Source organism: Thunnus albacares, chromosome 20 (assembly GCF_914725855.1).
Source record: "Thunnus albacares chromosome 20, fThuAlb1.1, whole genome shotgun sequence".
Classification (NCBI taxonomy): domain Eukaryota; kingdom Metazoa; phylum Chordata; class Actinopteri; order Scombriformes; family Scombridae; genus Thunnus; species Thunnus albacares.
In genome coordinates, this window is record NC_058125.1 from 25,952,255 (window position 1) to 25,968,096 (window position 15,842).

Genomic DNA, 15,842 nt, shown 5'->3' on the forward strand with positions numbered 1-15,842 from the left:
AGTCCACCGGACTCCGTCAGCTCTTTTGGAGAAAACCTTGCTGATCTGTTGATGAACGTTACAAAGGCTGCTGGGAGTCTGGAGGTCATATCTGACTCCAACCTCTGTTTCAGAATCAAGTCAAACATGTTGTGAAGTTGTGTTTCATCACTAAAATTAGCTCATTTTTATCTTTTGCCAATCTTCAAAAAAACTATACATGCTTTTATATATTCTCAGCTCGACTACTGCAACGCACTTTATTCAGGTATCAGCCCTTCACCGCCTCCAGCTGGTCCAAAACACTGCTGCTCGTCTCATTACTGGGACTAAAAGGTACGAGCACACTGGCTCCCAGTTAGCCTTCCTATTGATTTAAAATGTATTACTTACCTTTAAAGCATTAAACGCACAATATGTCATTTCAGCCGCTAGGCATCTCAATCAAAACAATAACAACAGACGGAGTGTGATGACGGTGTGAAGTAGCAAGGGATCATGGGAGTTGTTGTCTTCGTTGTTAAATAACCAGCTTCACCGGGATAGGATTACTCCAGTGTTCATCATTCAGGATGTTTTTACCTGCAGAGGTCTCCTCCTCTCCAGAACAAACAGACCCGGAGATTACAGGTAAAAACACTGAATAAAGCTGTTTCACCTAAAAAATCAATGTTACTCCGACTATGTTTGGTGACCACCGGACTTCCTGGAGGGGCTGTTAGCCGAGCTGCTGCTAACATTTGTCCAGTTTATTTCTCTGATAACTTAAGATCCAGACGTCCAATGACTAAAATCCTTCTTCCGGCTAAAAGATATAGTTAAAAACCACCTAAATTTATCATGAAAATGTGTCTTAAAACAGAATAAAAGTCCATTTATAACAGTTTGTGTGGAACAAGCACAACACCGATGTATTATCTTGTATGTGTGTAAGTTACTCTTTGGTCGACGCCATTGTAGCGGACAAACACAGCGCCGCCGTATGCATCTGGTGCGTGTTTACTCTTTGGTAGAGGAGGTATGACGCCATCGACAGGCGACCAAATGAAACGATCCGTTACTTTGATTAAATTACAGATTTCTCTGAGTTTGAACATTGTTGGAAACATTTGGGATAATGTAAGAACACAACTCAACAACATATATAACATAGGTCTAGTTGTTTTTAGATATTTTAATGTGGAATAATTACATATTATAACTTTAAACGGCCTTGCTCCCAGTTACATATCTGCACTACTGAACTGGTATGAGCCCCTTCGACCCTTCAGATCCACAGATGGAGCCCCGTCGGTCAGTCCAGGTCACAGCTGGTGACAAAGGCTGGTCGGGCTTCTGCTGTCAGAGTCTCCGACTCTCTGGAACTCAGACGCACCAGGTCTCTTTAGCTTCTTTTAAACCTTTTTTCTTTGTGAAAGCTTTTGGAAATGTTTGATATGTTTTAATGTGTATCATTATTTGACTCCTGTGTATTCTATTGTCCTATTATTACTATTATTGTGCATCTTCTATTGTTACTACATATTTCTGTCTTTACCTCTGTGTTTCTCTTTGCTTATTTTATCTGCTTGTTGGTTTTATTTTCTTTTGTAAAGCACTTTGTAACATTGTTAAGAAAATGTATTATTATTATTATTATACCATTAACCGTTAATGAGATGAAAGGAAGTCATTTGTTGGACATTTTGATCTGTTTAATCCACTGACAGTGTGAGGAGGAAGTGTGATTAGTGCACCTTGGTGAACCAGTGGAAGTCTTGCATGAGGGAGCTGCTGTAGGAATCGTCCACCTCCACGATGGGGATCTGGTCCTCCGCCGTCACCAGTAAACTGTCCTTATGGTAGAAGACAGCGGCCAGGTAGATCCCCCTGCAGACACAGACTGGTTACCAGTCTAACATCTGTCCAACACATTCAAAACCTCACATCATCAGCTGCTTCATGTCTCAAACAGGAAGCGTCTGTTACTCCTCACATATTCTGTCAAAGACAAACTGGTTTCATGATGTTTGTCGGTTGTTTTTCTATTTAAAAGACAGGAAGTCTACAGCGGGAGATCAACTGTACGTCAAACTTCAACAGGCGTTTTGTGGTGTATTTTCATTAAAAGTCATTAATGTGCTTAAAGGCAATATTAAGCTATGCAGATTGATTTTATAAGTTTATAAGCGATAAGGGCTAGTGTGATACAATTTGTATTGGTGTAGTTATAATCTCATGAACCATATTTAATCACACTGTACGTATAGAGGCACGGTAGAAGAATCATAATCATACACTGGAGAAATTTGAGTGTGTTTGTATTACATGTCACTTTGCTTGGGTCTGCTAAAGTCTCCACCTTTCAAACATACTCTCTGGAGGAGATCAAGAAATAAGGGTGTAAAATGATTCCCAATACTTATATATGCCAGTACATATCCTCACAAACCTCAAAACCTGTTTTGAAGAGTTTTGACCAACAACGAGTGACGGAGATAAAAGTAACATAATAATTGGTCAAAAATTAGGGAGGGTGGATGATAAGGTGTGACCTAAGCCGACCCAAGGGCATAAAAACAATGCTCCAAAGAAAAAACCTTTGGATCGATTTGGTTCGTTGTAAAGGTGCTACTTGCTCCCCTTTTATTTGCCGGCAATAAAAGAACACTTTGCTGCTTGGACCTCTGACTCCCTCTTTATTAACAAGAGAGAGTTTTTTGCTCTGGTACCTTTTTCTGCAACAATTTGATACAAAAGTTAATATATTTTATAGTGTCACACAATTCCAAACTTCACCCATTAATTGATTGATTTTAGCTGCTTAAATGGCTGATAAACCTCACTGACTTTTAATAGAAATCCCACAAACTCCAAACAAACTGAAAATCAAAGTCAATTCATTCACTCGCAGAATAAATCTGTGCAAACTTTGGCATCATGTTCGTTGAGCTTGAACTCACAAATTCACGCTGTTCACAAATAGCGAGCCGTCTCCACAGATCCTGATCCTTTCAATCAACTAATCGATTAATCGACTAACAGCTCCAGCTCCACTGTCCTCTGTTATCTAACCTGAACATGAGACCGTCAGACAGGAAACCAACGAGCACAAACCTTTTCAGTGTTTTCACAAACTTGTTGGAGGAGTTGAAGAGGTGTTTGAGACTTCTGGAGACAGACTGCTTCCTGCTGGGGTTCTGCAGCTTGGACGTGTCTACAGACAAGAGAAGGAAAGAAGAAGGAAACTTTTTTTTTAATACACTGATTTTTACATCAGAGTTTCTGTTTTGTAATTCTAATAATTTGTTCTTACTTTCTTGGACATCATGCTGCTGCATCAAACCGTCTGCACAACTAAATACAATCACTCAAGTATTAAGTACAATGTTTTGAGGTACTTGTACTTTACTGGAGTATTTCCATGTGATGCTACTTTCTACATTTCAGAGGGAAATATTGTACTTTCTACTCCACTACATTTATTTGACAGCTTTAGTTACTTTTCAGATGAAGATTTGACACAATGGATAATATAACAAGCTTTTAAAATACAACACATTGTTAAAGATGAAACCAGTGGTTTCCAACCTTTTTGTCTTTTGACGTCTTACAAAAAGCAGTGTGTAGTCGGGGTCACATTTCACATGTCTATGAGTTGTTAACAGCTCCACCAAATAGTGATTTTTCCCTCTAAACTTCTCACATGCTTTCATTTCAATAAATGTTCAAATGATCCAATATTTCAGCAAAAATCAAAGATTAGAGAAAAAGTCCAAAAACTGAAAACAGATTTGTGTATCAGAACTTTGTTTTTTCTTCTTTCCTCTCCCATTAATCATCTCACCACCCCTCAGATTTATCTGCTGACCCTTTGGAGGGGCCCGACCCCTAGGTTGGGAACCACTGGACTAAACTAGCTAACTGTATATAAAGTAGTGTAAACTAGCTCCACCTCCAGCAGCTACAACAGTAACATGCTGCTCTAACACTGATGCTTCACTATTAATAATCTAATGATGTCATATATAATAATATATAAGTCAGAGGGACCAAACCACTACTTTTACTGCAATACTTTAACTACATCAAGCTCATAATACTTATGTACTTTTACTGCAATACTTTAACTACATCAAGCTCATAATACTTATGTACTTTTACTGCAATACTTTAACTACATCAAGCTCATAATACTTATGTACTTTTACTGCAATACTTTAACTACATCAAGCTCATAATACTTATGTACTTTTACTGCAATACTTTAACTACATCAAGCTCATAATACTTATGTACTTTTACTGTAGTAGATTTTTCATGCAGGACTTTTACTCATAATGGAGTATTTTTACATTGTTGTATTTTTACTGCAGTAAAGGATCTGAGTATTTCTTCCACCACTGTCCTAAATGTGAAACCTGTTCAGACTTTTCCAGACAGTTTATTTTTTCATTCTTGACTTATTAAAGTCTTAAAAATGATGGAATTAATGTTCGTCCGTCTTCCAGACGTCTGGAATGGAAGAAACGGAGGTGAGTTTGTCTTTGTTTACGAGGTCAGCGGGGTCGAGTCACTCTCCCATGCTGCCGATCTGTTATCTTATCTCGTTCATTCGTCGGATCGCTTTTTCCCTTCCTCCATCCCTCCATCCCTCCATCCCTGTCTCCCGTCCTCCGGCCCCACGAGGACGGCCGGCCGCTCAGCGATGCCAATCTCCAGACCACAGCGCCCCTTTTTACTGCGACTAATTAAGCGTCACATAATTACCGTCCTGTAAACAGACGGCAGACGTGGAGCCGTCTGACGCTCACAGACATGTTGGTGAGCTACCGTTCTGCCCGGCGACAAACGGAAACGTGTCCACGGCTGTTAGACACAGACCGCCGTACAGACAGACGACGTGATGGAGGGATGGAGGAGGAGGAGGAGGAGGAAGAGGAAGAGGAGGAGGGATAAACGGGATTAACAACAGAATGAACAGTGTGTGAAAATATGAGTTTAAGTTCTTTAAGTTGGAATAGATCGATATTTCATCTCTGGGGAGAAAATGTTTCACTATATTTAATACTGACATCTGTGTAATTATAGTGAAATTAAATAATGAAAAGTATGAGTTTTTAACTGTTTTATAATCAATCAAACAGATTGAAAAGAGCTGGACTATCTTGTGTTTTCCTGTCGTCAAAGGTAGAAACTCTTATTTCCAACAGACAAATAATAATAATAATAATTATAATTACCAAATTTAATTATAATTACAATAAACAAAGTAAAAAAACAAAACTACGTCAGTAAAAACTAAACCTCAAAATAAATATCTACATCAAAAAAGTGAGTTAAAAGAAGAAGTTAATGAACAAACAGGAATCTGATTAAATCCCTTAAACAAAACAAACATAACACTGAATAACAACCATACTATTATTGATATCTGGTTGTTTTTCCATGAAGTAATGTTGAATTTTGATGAATAAAACAGATCTAGTGGACAGAGTGTTTTCAGTGTGAATCTCAGCCTCTGGTTTGTATCTCTACATGTCTCTACATCACTGGTTCGATTCCTGCCAGGAGCCTTCGTTTCATGTTGAACTCAACTCTCACTCCCGGTTTCCTGTCCGTCACTTCACTATCTTCTCTCCAATAAAGGCAGAGATGAAACTGGTGCTTGTTTGTCCAAAGTGGTATTATATCATGTTTCTGTCTCTGCAGCTGTTTTGTTCAGACTCATCTTTAAAACCGCCCCTTCAGTGTCTGTCTCAACCTTCCTGCATCCACACAAGCTCACGATAACGACGTTTCAGCGAGACTAACGAATACGTTTCTCCTGCAACTCGAACTGTGTGTGTGTCATCAGACGGGCGGAAGACGACCTTTAGCTTTCCCGCCGCCCCCGAAATGTTACGCAACCCAACCGTACCTGCAGCAGAGCAGCCGGCGAGTTTTCAACAAGCAGCACTCATGAAAACACGCACACACGCACGCACACACACACACACACACACACACACACACACACACACACACACACACACACACCGACTTTAAACAGTCTCTATGTGTTTGCAGTGCTGGAGGCTAACTGGGTTTGACAAGTGGATAATATGACAAGAGTGCAGCGGCCTACTGTGCAGCGCTGCACGTCACTCTGAATAAATAAAGAAATGAGTTTTGGTTGGAGCGAGCTGAAAAACATGATTGGAGTTGATTAATGAGGCAGCCACCTTTCCATCTGAGGAGGGCGAGAAAGAACGAGAGAGAGAGACAGAGAGAGAGAGAGAGAGAGAGAGACAGAGAGAGAAAGAGAGGGGGAGAGAGAGAGAGAGAGGGAGAGAGAGAGAGAGAGAGAGAGACAGAGAGAGAGAGACAGAGAGAGAGAGAGAGAGAGAGAGAGAGAGAAAGAGAGAGAGAGAGAGAGAGAGAGAGAGAGAGAGGAGTGTTTTATTTAGTTTAGTCCCTGAATAGTTCAAGTATGTTTTAATATTTCTGTATAATGTTGTTATCACAGACTATCTAATTACTTTTGTAATGACACTTATTAACCATTCATGCAAATAAGACAATTAATTTTTAAGTTAAACATTTTAACTGATAACTGAAGTTAAAGGACAAGTTCACAGTTTTTCAAGTGTGTCTTAAAACAACAGTCAGGAGCCCAAATGAACATTAAAGCTGTTTTTCTTGCTGTAATCATTCCTCCTGTTCATACTGACCATTAGATCCCTTCATAATGACCTTACAATGTATTTCAAAGTTTATCTGAAGCTAATATGAAGCTTCAGCGTCCAAATGAGTCAAATCAAGTAGATATCTTTCAACGTTACAGTCTTTTTAGTGCCAAAGTTCCTCTTTTTGTTACTATACTTCCACCTGCAGCTCAACAGGGAAACACTGTCCGAGGAAACACAAAGAGGGAATTTGATGCTAAAAAGACTGTAAATGTGTCAGATATCCACTTGATATGACTAACTCAGACTGATGAAGCTGAATAGAAGCTTCACACAGACTTTGAAATGACTGTGTGGACACACTGTGGATTTTATCCTCCATCACTTCCATTGAAAGCACATTTGAAGGATCTTTAATATCCAGTATGAACAGGAGGAATGATTACAGCGAGGAAAAACCTCTTTCACTGTTCATACAGACACCTGACTGCTGGTTTAAGACACACTTTGTTGTTGTGAACATGTCAGAGACAGAGAGGAGAATGTAGACGGCATCACTGGCCAAGTTTCCCTCCAGATTTAACACACGTTTTAACCAAACTGTCTGAAAATGATCAAAAGAAAACTGTAGTGAATGTTTGTTTCCATCCACTGCTGTTGTGTGAATATCAGCAGATAAACAGCAGGTGGCGCTAAACCTCCAGTCGGTGCCGTTAAACTGCTGCAGAAGAAGAAGACACAACCAGCTGACGTCATTAAAAGAGCGACGGTCAAAACTCAAACGATGGAAAACATGATGGAAATATGACGTTTCTGTTAGTTTCATGTGTTGATTTGAAGTCTGTTTACTTTTGCTTTTTATTCACACAACAACTCTGACTCCTCAGACAACAGGAAACACCTAGTTTGGGAGTTTTTTTTCTGACATTTTAAGAGATCTATCAACTCTTATTGCATCATAACTCACTGATCTGTCAATCAATCAATTTTCCAGCAGTTTGTGTTGTCAGGAAATAATAAACATTCATGTGTAATACAGAATACTTCAAAAAATGATGGTTTTCATATGAAAATACTTGTGTTGAATGTAAACAGCAGGCTGATGTCACTATAATAAATTAAAGTTGAGCTACGTTTTGTAATTATCTCAGAAGTATTTTATGTTTTCATATTGTGTTATATGACAACTATTATGATTTAATAAATATAGAAAATAAAGACTTAGAACTATTAAAAATATCAACACGCTTCACAATTCAGTGTTAATGAATATTTTTGCATATTTTCACACTTGACTGACATTTCTCACACTGTTTACATAAATGATGTTTACAATAAGTTTTATCATCAGTTAAACTAAATGTAGCTTTGATCTCATGAGTTTAGTCGGCGTGAAAACAGCTTTCAATCTTTGCTGTTTGGACTCTGGTTGACCCCTGTGTGAGCTGCATCCAGGTTCACTGTCAAATGGAATAATTAATAATAATAATAATAATAACAATAATAAATAGAAGCTATAAATTCACTTCAGTCATACATTCATGATAGAAAGGGTTCAACATGTTGGTGACAGTAGAGTGATGTAAAATAACTGTCTGCCTGTGAAATTATTCTTTTTTTCTTGGTTTTGATGTTTCTTTCTTTAAAAGATCCAAACGCAGCACAAAAGTCTGATATTGTTTCCTGCAGAGAGCGGCCAGAAGACCAGATGTGGCATCTACATGTATGTATATACATATATATATATATATGTATATATATATATGTATATGTCTATGAGCTGAGACACTGATGACTCATCTCACTGAATGTTATCACTCACTTAATTATTTAACTGGATGAAAATCCACCACATCTTATTTAGTATCTGAGTCCTTCTCCATGTTCGGGGGAACACTGCTCCCTGTGTGTGTGTGTGTGTGTGTATGCTGTACACACACACACACACATCATAAATTAAGATCTGCAGTCTGCTAAATGAGCTCTCTCTGCTCTATAGTGGTGGCTTTGTACCCACACTGATTAATTTCACACATTTATTTTTGGCTCTCTGAGAATAAATTGTACAAATATACACCCTGCAGAGCCACACACACACACACACACACACACACACACAGGGTAAGTATATATTACATTTACACACACAGCTGGGATAATGACTAATTGAGCGTGTACTGCGAACCCAAATTCAAACACACACTTTTGTCGTTATGTTTCGAGACGTTTTTCTTTGCTCTCTGCGGGCGACTCGGCTCTGTTTTTCAAAACGTCTGTTCAGAAACGTGCAGAGCTGAAAAATCCTCCTAAAACACAACACGTCTGTTCTTATTCTGTGTGTGTGTGTGTGTGTGTGTGTGTGTGTGTGTGTGTGTGTGAGTGTGTGTGTGTGTGTGTGTGTGTGCTGGTTGGCAGTGACCCCAGTGACATCATAGCTGTTGACTTGGAGTCGGTTGAGTGACGGAGTGTTTTTTCTCTCTCAGCACACACACACACACACACACACACACACACACACACACACACACACACACACACACACACACACACACACACACACACACACACACACACGTCCTGTGTGTCGACGTCCTGCACAGGATCGCTCTATTCCTCCGTCAGACTCTCCATCCTCCTCCTCCTCCTCCTCGCTGCTCGCTGTGACTCTTTGATATCATTTAACAGCATTAAAACGCTGCAGACTGAATCGTGTGCAGGTGCAGCGACGCTTCATTAGAAGAGAAAATGATTCTAAAGATGATCAAGTCAGACGAGGAACAGCGGTGGATCATTTTGTGTTTATGAGGCAGGAGAAGTGATTACAAAATAAAATCTGAGGCGTCAAGAATACATTTAAAATATTCTGAGCAAAGCAACAATATGACTTTGCTCAGATGTTTATGACAGATTCCTTTTTATGATTCTCAATAAACAAAATCTAAAAACCTGCTTATAAACCTGCGGATTATTGTGTGCAGAAATAATTGCCAAAAAAGTAAACTGAATCCATTTTAATGAAATAAAGAAAACACAATGAAATGTGTGAAGACGTCACAACACTTTGATAAGTTTATATTTATGTAAAGTGAACTTAGCGCAGCATATCTCACCTCCAGACTCTCCACTTCCTTCTCAACTCAAAGAGTCTCACAGATTGTTTTGTGAGTATTGTGCCCAGCAAGACAGATTTTATTAAAGATTTGTCTGTCTGAAGTTGCAATAAAATTGGTGCCAATGTTTGTGTAATACTGCAATAAATTGTGAAAATATTTAATAATTGCAGGAATGCAGTGAACAAAACTCAGACGGTTTAAAGAACTTACTTTCAGTGAGAACAATAATGAGTTTATAAATGTCTCTAAAATGACAAAGTCTTGCAGATATTCTGAAGGTCGTCTGTGTAATTTGTTTTAATTCTTGCGATCTCAGCTCATGAACTCTGAATGGAGTAATGGTCAAGAACAGTTTGGGTCAAAGTCTTGAATTCTTGCTCCTTAACAGTGTAGAAATGTTTTTTTTAAATTTACACCAACATCACAGCATAAAAACTCTAACTGTGTGTGGAAACAGGTGGATGGAAAATCTCTCTCTCTCCTTGCTTGGCTGAAATCTGAGGTGTTTTTTGTTTTTTCAGTCCAGTGGGATGATTTACAAAGCAGCGCTACACCTGTGACATACTAAAACATATAAATGAGCATAATCCAGAATGGCAAAACTTATTAAAGCTTATTTATGTACATGGCTCCACTGGCACCTCCTGTATGTGTGTGTGTGTGTGTGTGTGTGTGTGTGTGTGTGTGTGTGTGTGAGAGAGAGAGAGGCTGGACATGGTAACCATCAAAAACTGAAAGTTGAAAGTTAGTCAGATATTTGTTCACTTGTTTTTTGATCAGTTTTCTTATTTGTTTTCTCTATTTACAATTAAAGTCCAACTGAAATCAAATGTAATCGTCTTTCTTTGCAGTCAAAAATAATATCAACATGTTTTTCTAAGGTATTGTTAATAGTTTTGTGTTATTAGAACAAAGAAATAAGGTCTCTGGGGAAATGCTCCCTTTTTTTGTTTCAGCTGGCTGGAGGGGTGTGTCGGTGTCTGTGTTTGATTGACAGCATGTGGAGGGGTGTGTCGGTGTCTGTGTTTGATTGACAGCATGTGGAGGGGTGTGTCAGTGTCTGTGTTTGATTGACAGCATGTGGAGGGGTGTGTCAGTGTCTGTGTTTGATTGACAGCATGTGGAGGGGTGTGTCGGTGTCTGTGTTTGATTGACAGTATGTGGAGGGGTGTGTTGGTGTCTGTGTTTGATTGACAGTATGTGGAGGGGTGTGTCAGTGTCTGTGTTTGATTGACAGCATGTGGAGGGGTGTGTCGGTGTCTGTGTTTGATTGACAGTATGTGGAGGGGTGTGTCTGTGTCTGTGTTTGATTGACAGTATGTGGAGGGGCGTGTGGGTGTCTGTGTTTGATTGACAGCAGCTGGAGGGGCGTGTGGGTGTCTGTGTTTGATTGACAGCAGCTGGAGGGGCGTGTCGGTGTCTGCGTTTGATTGACAGCAGCTGGAGGGGCGTGTCGGTGTCTGTGTTTGATTGACAGCAGCTGGAGGGGCGTGTTGGTGTGGAGGCTAAAATGGAGGCTCCAGAAACAAGTGGAGCAACATCACCTGACTGTCTACTCATGACATGTAGTGCAGCTGTGTGACACCAAGACTGAAGGATGAGACACCAACAGACATCCCGGTATTTTCAGCGTCACTCACCTCCGCAGCAGTAGTGCGTGTGAGTCGCTCGGACCTGCTGCAGCAGACGCTCCATGGCCTCGATGTGACCCCGCCTCCTGGGCTCCCGACCATCGCTCTCTCTCCAGTCTGACCACAAACACAGAGGACAAACACTCAAACACTTCAACTGGACCAAAACATCATGCTGCTGCTGCAGCAAAACACATCCAGGGAGTCCTTAAATAGATTTATTTCATAGTAATGAAAGTAAGTACAAGCCTGCAGACATCCAGTCCTGAGATTACATGAAAAATGTCAACTAGAGGAGGAGGAGGATGATAGATCTTCATGTTCGGCCAGATTTAAGTAGACGACTGCTCAAAAACACATGTAATTGCATTTTAGGACAGATAAATCTTTGCCCACATGTTGATACTGACTCAATCTAAAAAAAACAAAAAAAAAACAGGAAATAAAACAGAGAAAACCTCAGTGCTGGAAGAAGAAGAACACACACTAAATCAAAGCTGTCTTTATTTTATTTGCAGCGTTTTGACCTTTCTCTTCCTTTTTTTTTTTCCTAAAGGAAGATTTGTTGTAACAAATAAAATGAAAGGGAGCTTTGATTTAGTGTATCGTAAAAAAGAAACTGCAGGTATCAGAGAATAAATTCATTTGTTTAAATTGATTTACAACTGTTTGAAGGTTTTTGTTAGTTTCTCTCTGCAGTTTCTCTCTTTCTGCTTCTTTAAATCTGTTTCAGTTTGGCATTAATGCACACCCACACACTCTGTCCCTCTCTGCTTCTGACATAAAAACACACATACACACACACACACACACACACACACAGAGCTCAAGGCTACAGTGTTTGAATGTGCAGAAAGAGAGTCGTGACGGAGAGATGAAGCGATGTTCCCAACCTGAGAACCTTCGAGAACGTTCAGATGATTCACCTGTTTACAACCGAGCAGCAGAAAGGCTGATCTCACACAATGGATAATAGAATAAGCTTTTCAAATACAACACATTCTTAACCCTTTCATGGATGAATTATGACAACCTCATAAGTGTTTTTATTCCTCTTTAGGCATGAAAAAAAATATTTGCACTTCATTTTTCGAGGAGTTTGTCCCACTTAGTGGACAGATGATTGACTGTCATTTTCTCCCAACATAAAATCAGTACTTTTTAACAATTGTATTACTCCTTAGTTGTTACTTGATGTTACAAAGTTTTATTTACGTGCACGGGTCTATTACTATAGAGGGAGTGGCAAGATGTTCCTGAGCCGTGGAGCATTTCCAGCCGGCAGGCGGCCATCTTGGTTTTGAGAAATTTGTATTGCACTTACAAAGGCTGGCCAATAGATGGCAGCGTCTGGGACGACACACTAGAGTCCACTGTGTTGGCTGATGTGCAGCTGTACCATTAAAACCCCCATGCATATATAAGAAAACGGCTTTTGAGTAGCTGTCCACTGTAGTGATCACTATGCATGAAAGGGTTAAAGATGAAACCAGTGGTTTCCAACCTTTTTGTCTTTTGACGTCTTACAAAAAGCAGTGTGTAGTCGGGGTCACATTTCACATGTCTATGAGTTGTTAACAGCTCCACCAAATAGTGATTTTTCCCTCTAAACTTCTCACATGCTTTCATTTCAATAAATGTTCAAATGATCCAATATTTCAGCAAAAATCAAAGATTAGAGAAAAAGTCCAAAAAACTGAAAACAGATTTGTGTATCAGAACTTTGTTTTTTCTTCTTTCCTCTCCCATTAATCATCTCACCACCCCTCAGATTTATCTGCTGACCCTTTGGAGGGGCCCGACCCCTAGGTTGGGAACCACTTTTACTTGTAATGGAGTATTTTTCCATTGCTGTATTTGTACTTTTACTGCAGTAAAGGATCTGAATACTTCTTCCATCACTGTAAATATGTGACATGCAGCCTTTAAGAAACATCTGAACACATTTATAATCTTGTGTTTAAGTAGATTATTTATAGTTTTATTGAATCTTACTGAAATATTTTTTTATTTTTTCACACTTTTATTGTTCTCAGGTCTCAATCTCAGTGAGACAACCTGATTAAATAAAGTTCTTTTTAATTTTGTGTACTTTGAGCTGCGTCTCATGTATGAAAAGTGAAAAGTCAATTTATTTACAGAGCACATTTAAAACAACAAAAGTTCACCAAACTGAGAAAACACACAGCGGTGAGGATCAAGAGGAACATTAATAAAAGTATAGAATAAAAAAATAAAAATGAAACCCTAAAAACACAAGAGCATTACACAGAGAACAAATAAATAATAAAGATGAATAAATAAAAACAGAATGTGACCTTTCATGTTTTCATGATGAATATTAACAGGCTGACGTGACAAACACAGTTTAAGTGGACGATCACATCTGGATGTTAATGGTTTTGTCGTATGTGAGGTCAGGATTTACTCATTGACAGGAGACGCTGAAGAGACGCTGAAGAGACGGCGAGTTAACGAGAGACAGATATTAGTTATTCAGCAGAGTCTCTGCGGCAGGGTTTTGAAGGGTTCGGACCTGCTGACGGGATGTGATCCGCTGGATTAGAGAGGTCATGTGGATGAAGTGTATGAATGAACTTACTGGAGGGAGCTGCAGACGGAGGGAGGGAGGACGCAGGAGGACCCCAGCCCTTCATGTTGTAGGCCGACATTCGCACGTAGTAGAGACGACCCTGAAACACACAAACACATGATGATGATGTGAAGACAAAACCAAAACACTGAAGGTTTGATGTTGTCAGCTGACGTCTGAATGTTTCAGGTATTTTATCCTGTTTTCTGTATGTTGTCTGAATGTTGTCTGAATGTTTTCTGAATGTTTTCTGAATGTTGTCTGAATGTTGTCTGAATGTTTTCTGAATGTTTTCTGAATGTTGTCTGAATGTTGTCTGAATGTTTTCTGAATGTTGTCTGAATGTTTTCTGAATGTTTTCTGAATGTTTTCTGGAACGTCTCTGTGAGGACGATGAAGTTAAAGTGATGTTTGGATGTAAATTAAGAAAAGTTGAATCCTGTTTGACAGTAACGATGTGATCCTGCAGTAGATGGATGAAGTTCAGACACTCTGTGGAATAAATATTATTAATCATGATCAATAATATGTTACTGAAGCAGCATCAGTAAGATTATAGATCACTTTCTGATCATCTTCATTGATCTCTACTTGAACTAAATTCTCATTATATGATTTCTCTGACGCAGCAGCAGCTTCGTTTCTATTTCCTGTTATTTCATCCACATTTATATATTTATAGATTATAAAAATATTAGATTATTCTTCATGTCATGTTTATTATCCCCAAAGACTTAAAGATTTCACACAAATGTTCTTGTTCACATTCAGTCAACATTTATACAGCTATATAGCTATTTATTTATTTATTGTGTCCTGCATATAGAAGAAACAAACCAACATTTACTTCATTTACACTGAAACAGCTGCAGCAGTGAAACATTTGTCTTCTGCATTACAACAGTTTTCCTTCATGAAACACAACTCAAGTCTTTTTATTATCATTCATCCAGAAAATGAAGCAACATTTCACTGAATAGTTAATCTGTCATATAACCAGCGATAAAACATCGAATGTACTTCGTCTTCAGTCTTTTCTCTTCGGCGAGACGTTAAATCTGATTTATAAGTTTGAGAAATACTTTAATATTTAAGAGTTTGATCTTTAAAACGTCTTTATTCTGTTGCAGTAAACATCTTCAGCCTGTTTTATATCATGAAGACAGTTTAGATCCTGTAAATGTAGAACAGCATAATACTGAGGTATTTACATTTTCACTTTTACTTTTCAGATCAATATTTTATATATAAAATAATCAGTTTATTAAAGTTACATTGTTATAACTCAGTATAAGTTGTTCAATTGAACAACATTAAAACGCTGCTACGTATCTTTAAACTCATGTATTTCTGCTTGAATAAGACTTTGAATGCAGGACTTTTACTTGGATTCAAGTATTTTTTTCATCTTTTCTTCTTCTAGTGAAAATTAAAAGATCATCACTTCTGTTTGTGTTTGTCGTATTTTGAGTCATATTAAATATTTTTAATCCTGAATGATTCTGCAGAGTGAATAAAAACATATAATAGATTATAAATGTTGTGAAGGTTCAATGTAAATAATAAATAAATAATAAATGATGTGTGTGTGTGTGTGTACTTAATGAATACAGGATGTAAATCAGAGATGCTTCTCAGTAACACTATGAAGATGAGGAGATGTGGATCTGTGACTCCAGTCCGTTCATTGGCTGAGCTCATTATGACCACACCGTGTCTCGCCCTCTCTGTTCAGGTGGCGAGTTCTTCTCTAAACGTTGTGGAGGTGAATGTGTGAATGTGTGAATGTGTGAATGTCAGCCGCTGCTCCAAACGGCAAACAGCAGCTGCAGCACCGCCGACTGTTTTTAATGCAGCAGACGCATCACGAATGCCGGCG

At 38.7% G+C, this 15,842-nt stretch overlaps 1 protein-coding gene across 5 annotated transcripts in view; it reads right to left on the reverse strand.

Annotated features, from left to right (window-relative positions):
* Positions 1–15,842, reverse strand: part of ankfn1 (ankyrin repeat and fibronectin type III domain containing 1) — a 146,348-nt gene that overhangs the window by 32,590 nt on the left and 97,916 nt on the right. For all 5 annotated transcript variants that reach the window (XM_044337848.1, XM_044337847.1, XM_044337851.1 and 2 more), the window contains exons 13-16: positions 13,973–14,063; positions 11,380–11,487; positions 3,076–3,175; positions 1,716–1,848 (exon numbers count right to left, since the gene is read on the reverse strand). In XM_044337848.1, coding sequence (XP_044193783.1) covers positions 1,716–1,848; positions 3,076–3,175; positions 11,380–11,487; positions 13,973–14,063 — 432 coding nt within the window. The remainder of the gene's footprint in view (positions 1–1,715; positions 1,849–3,075; positions 3,176–11,379; positions 11,488–13,972; positions 14,064–15,842) is intronic.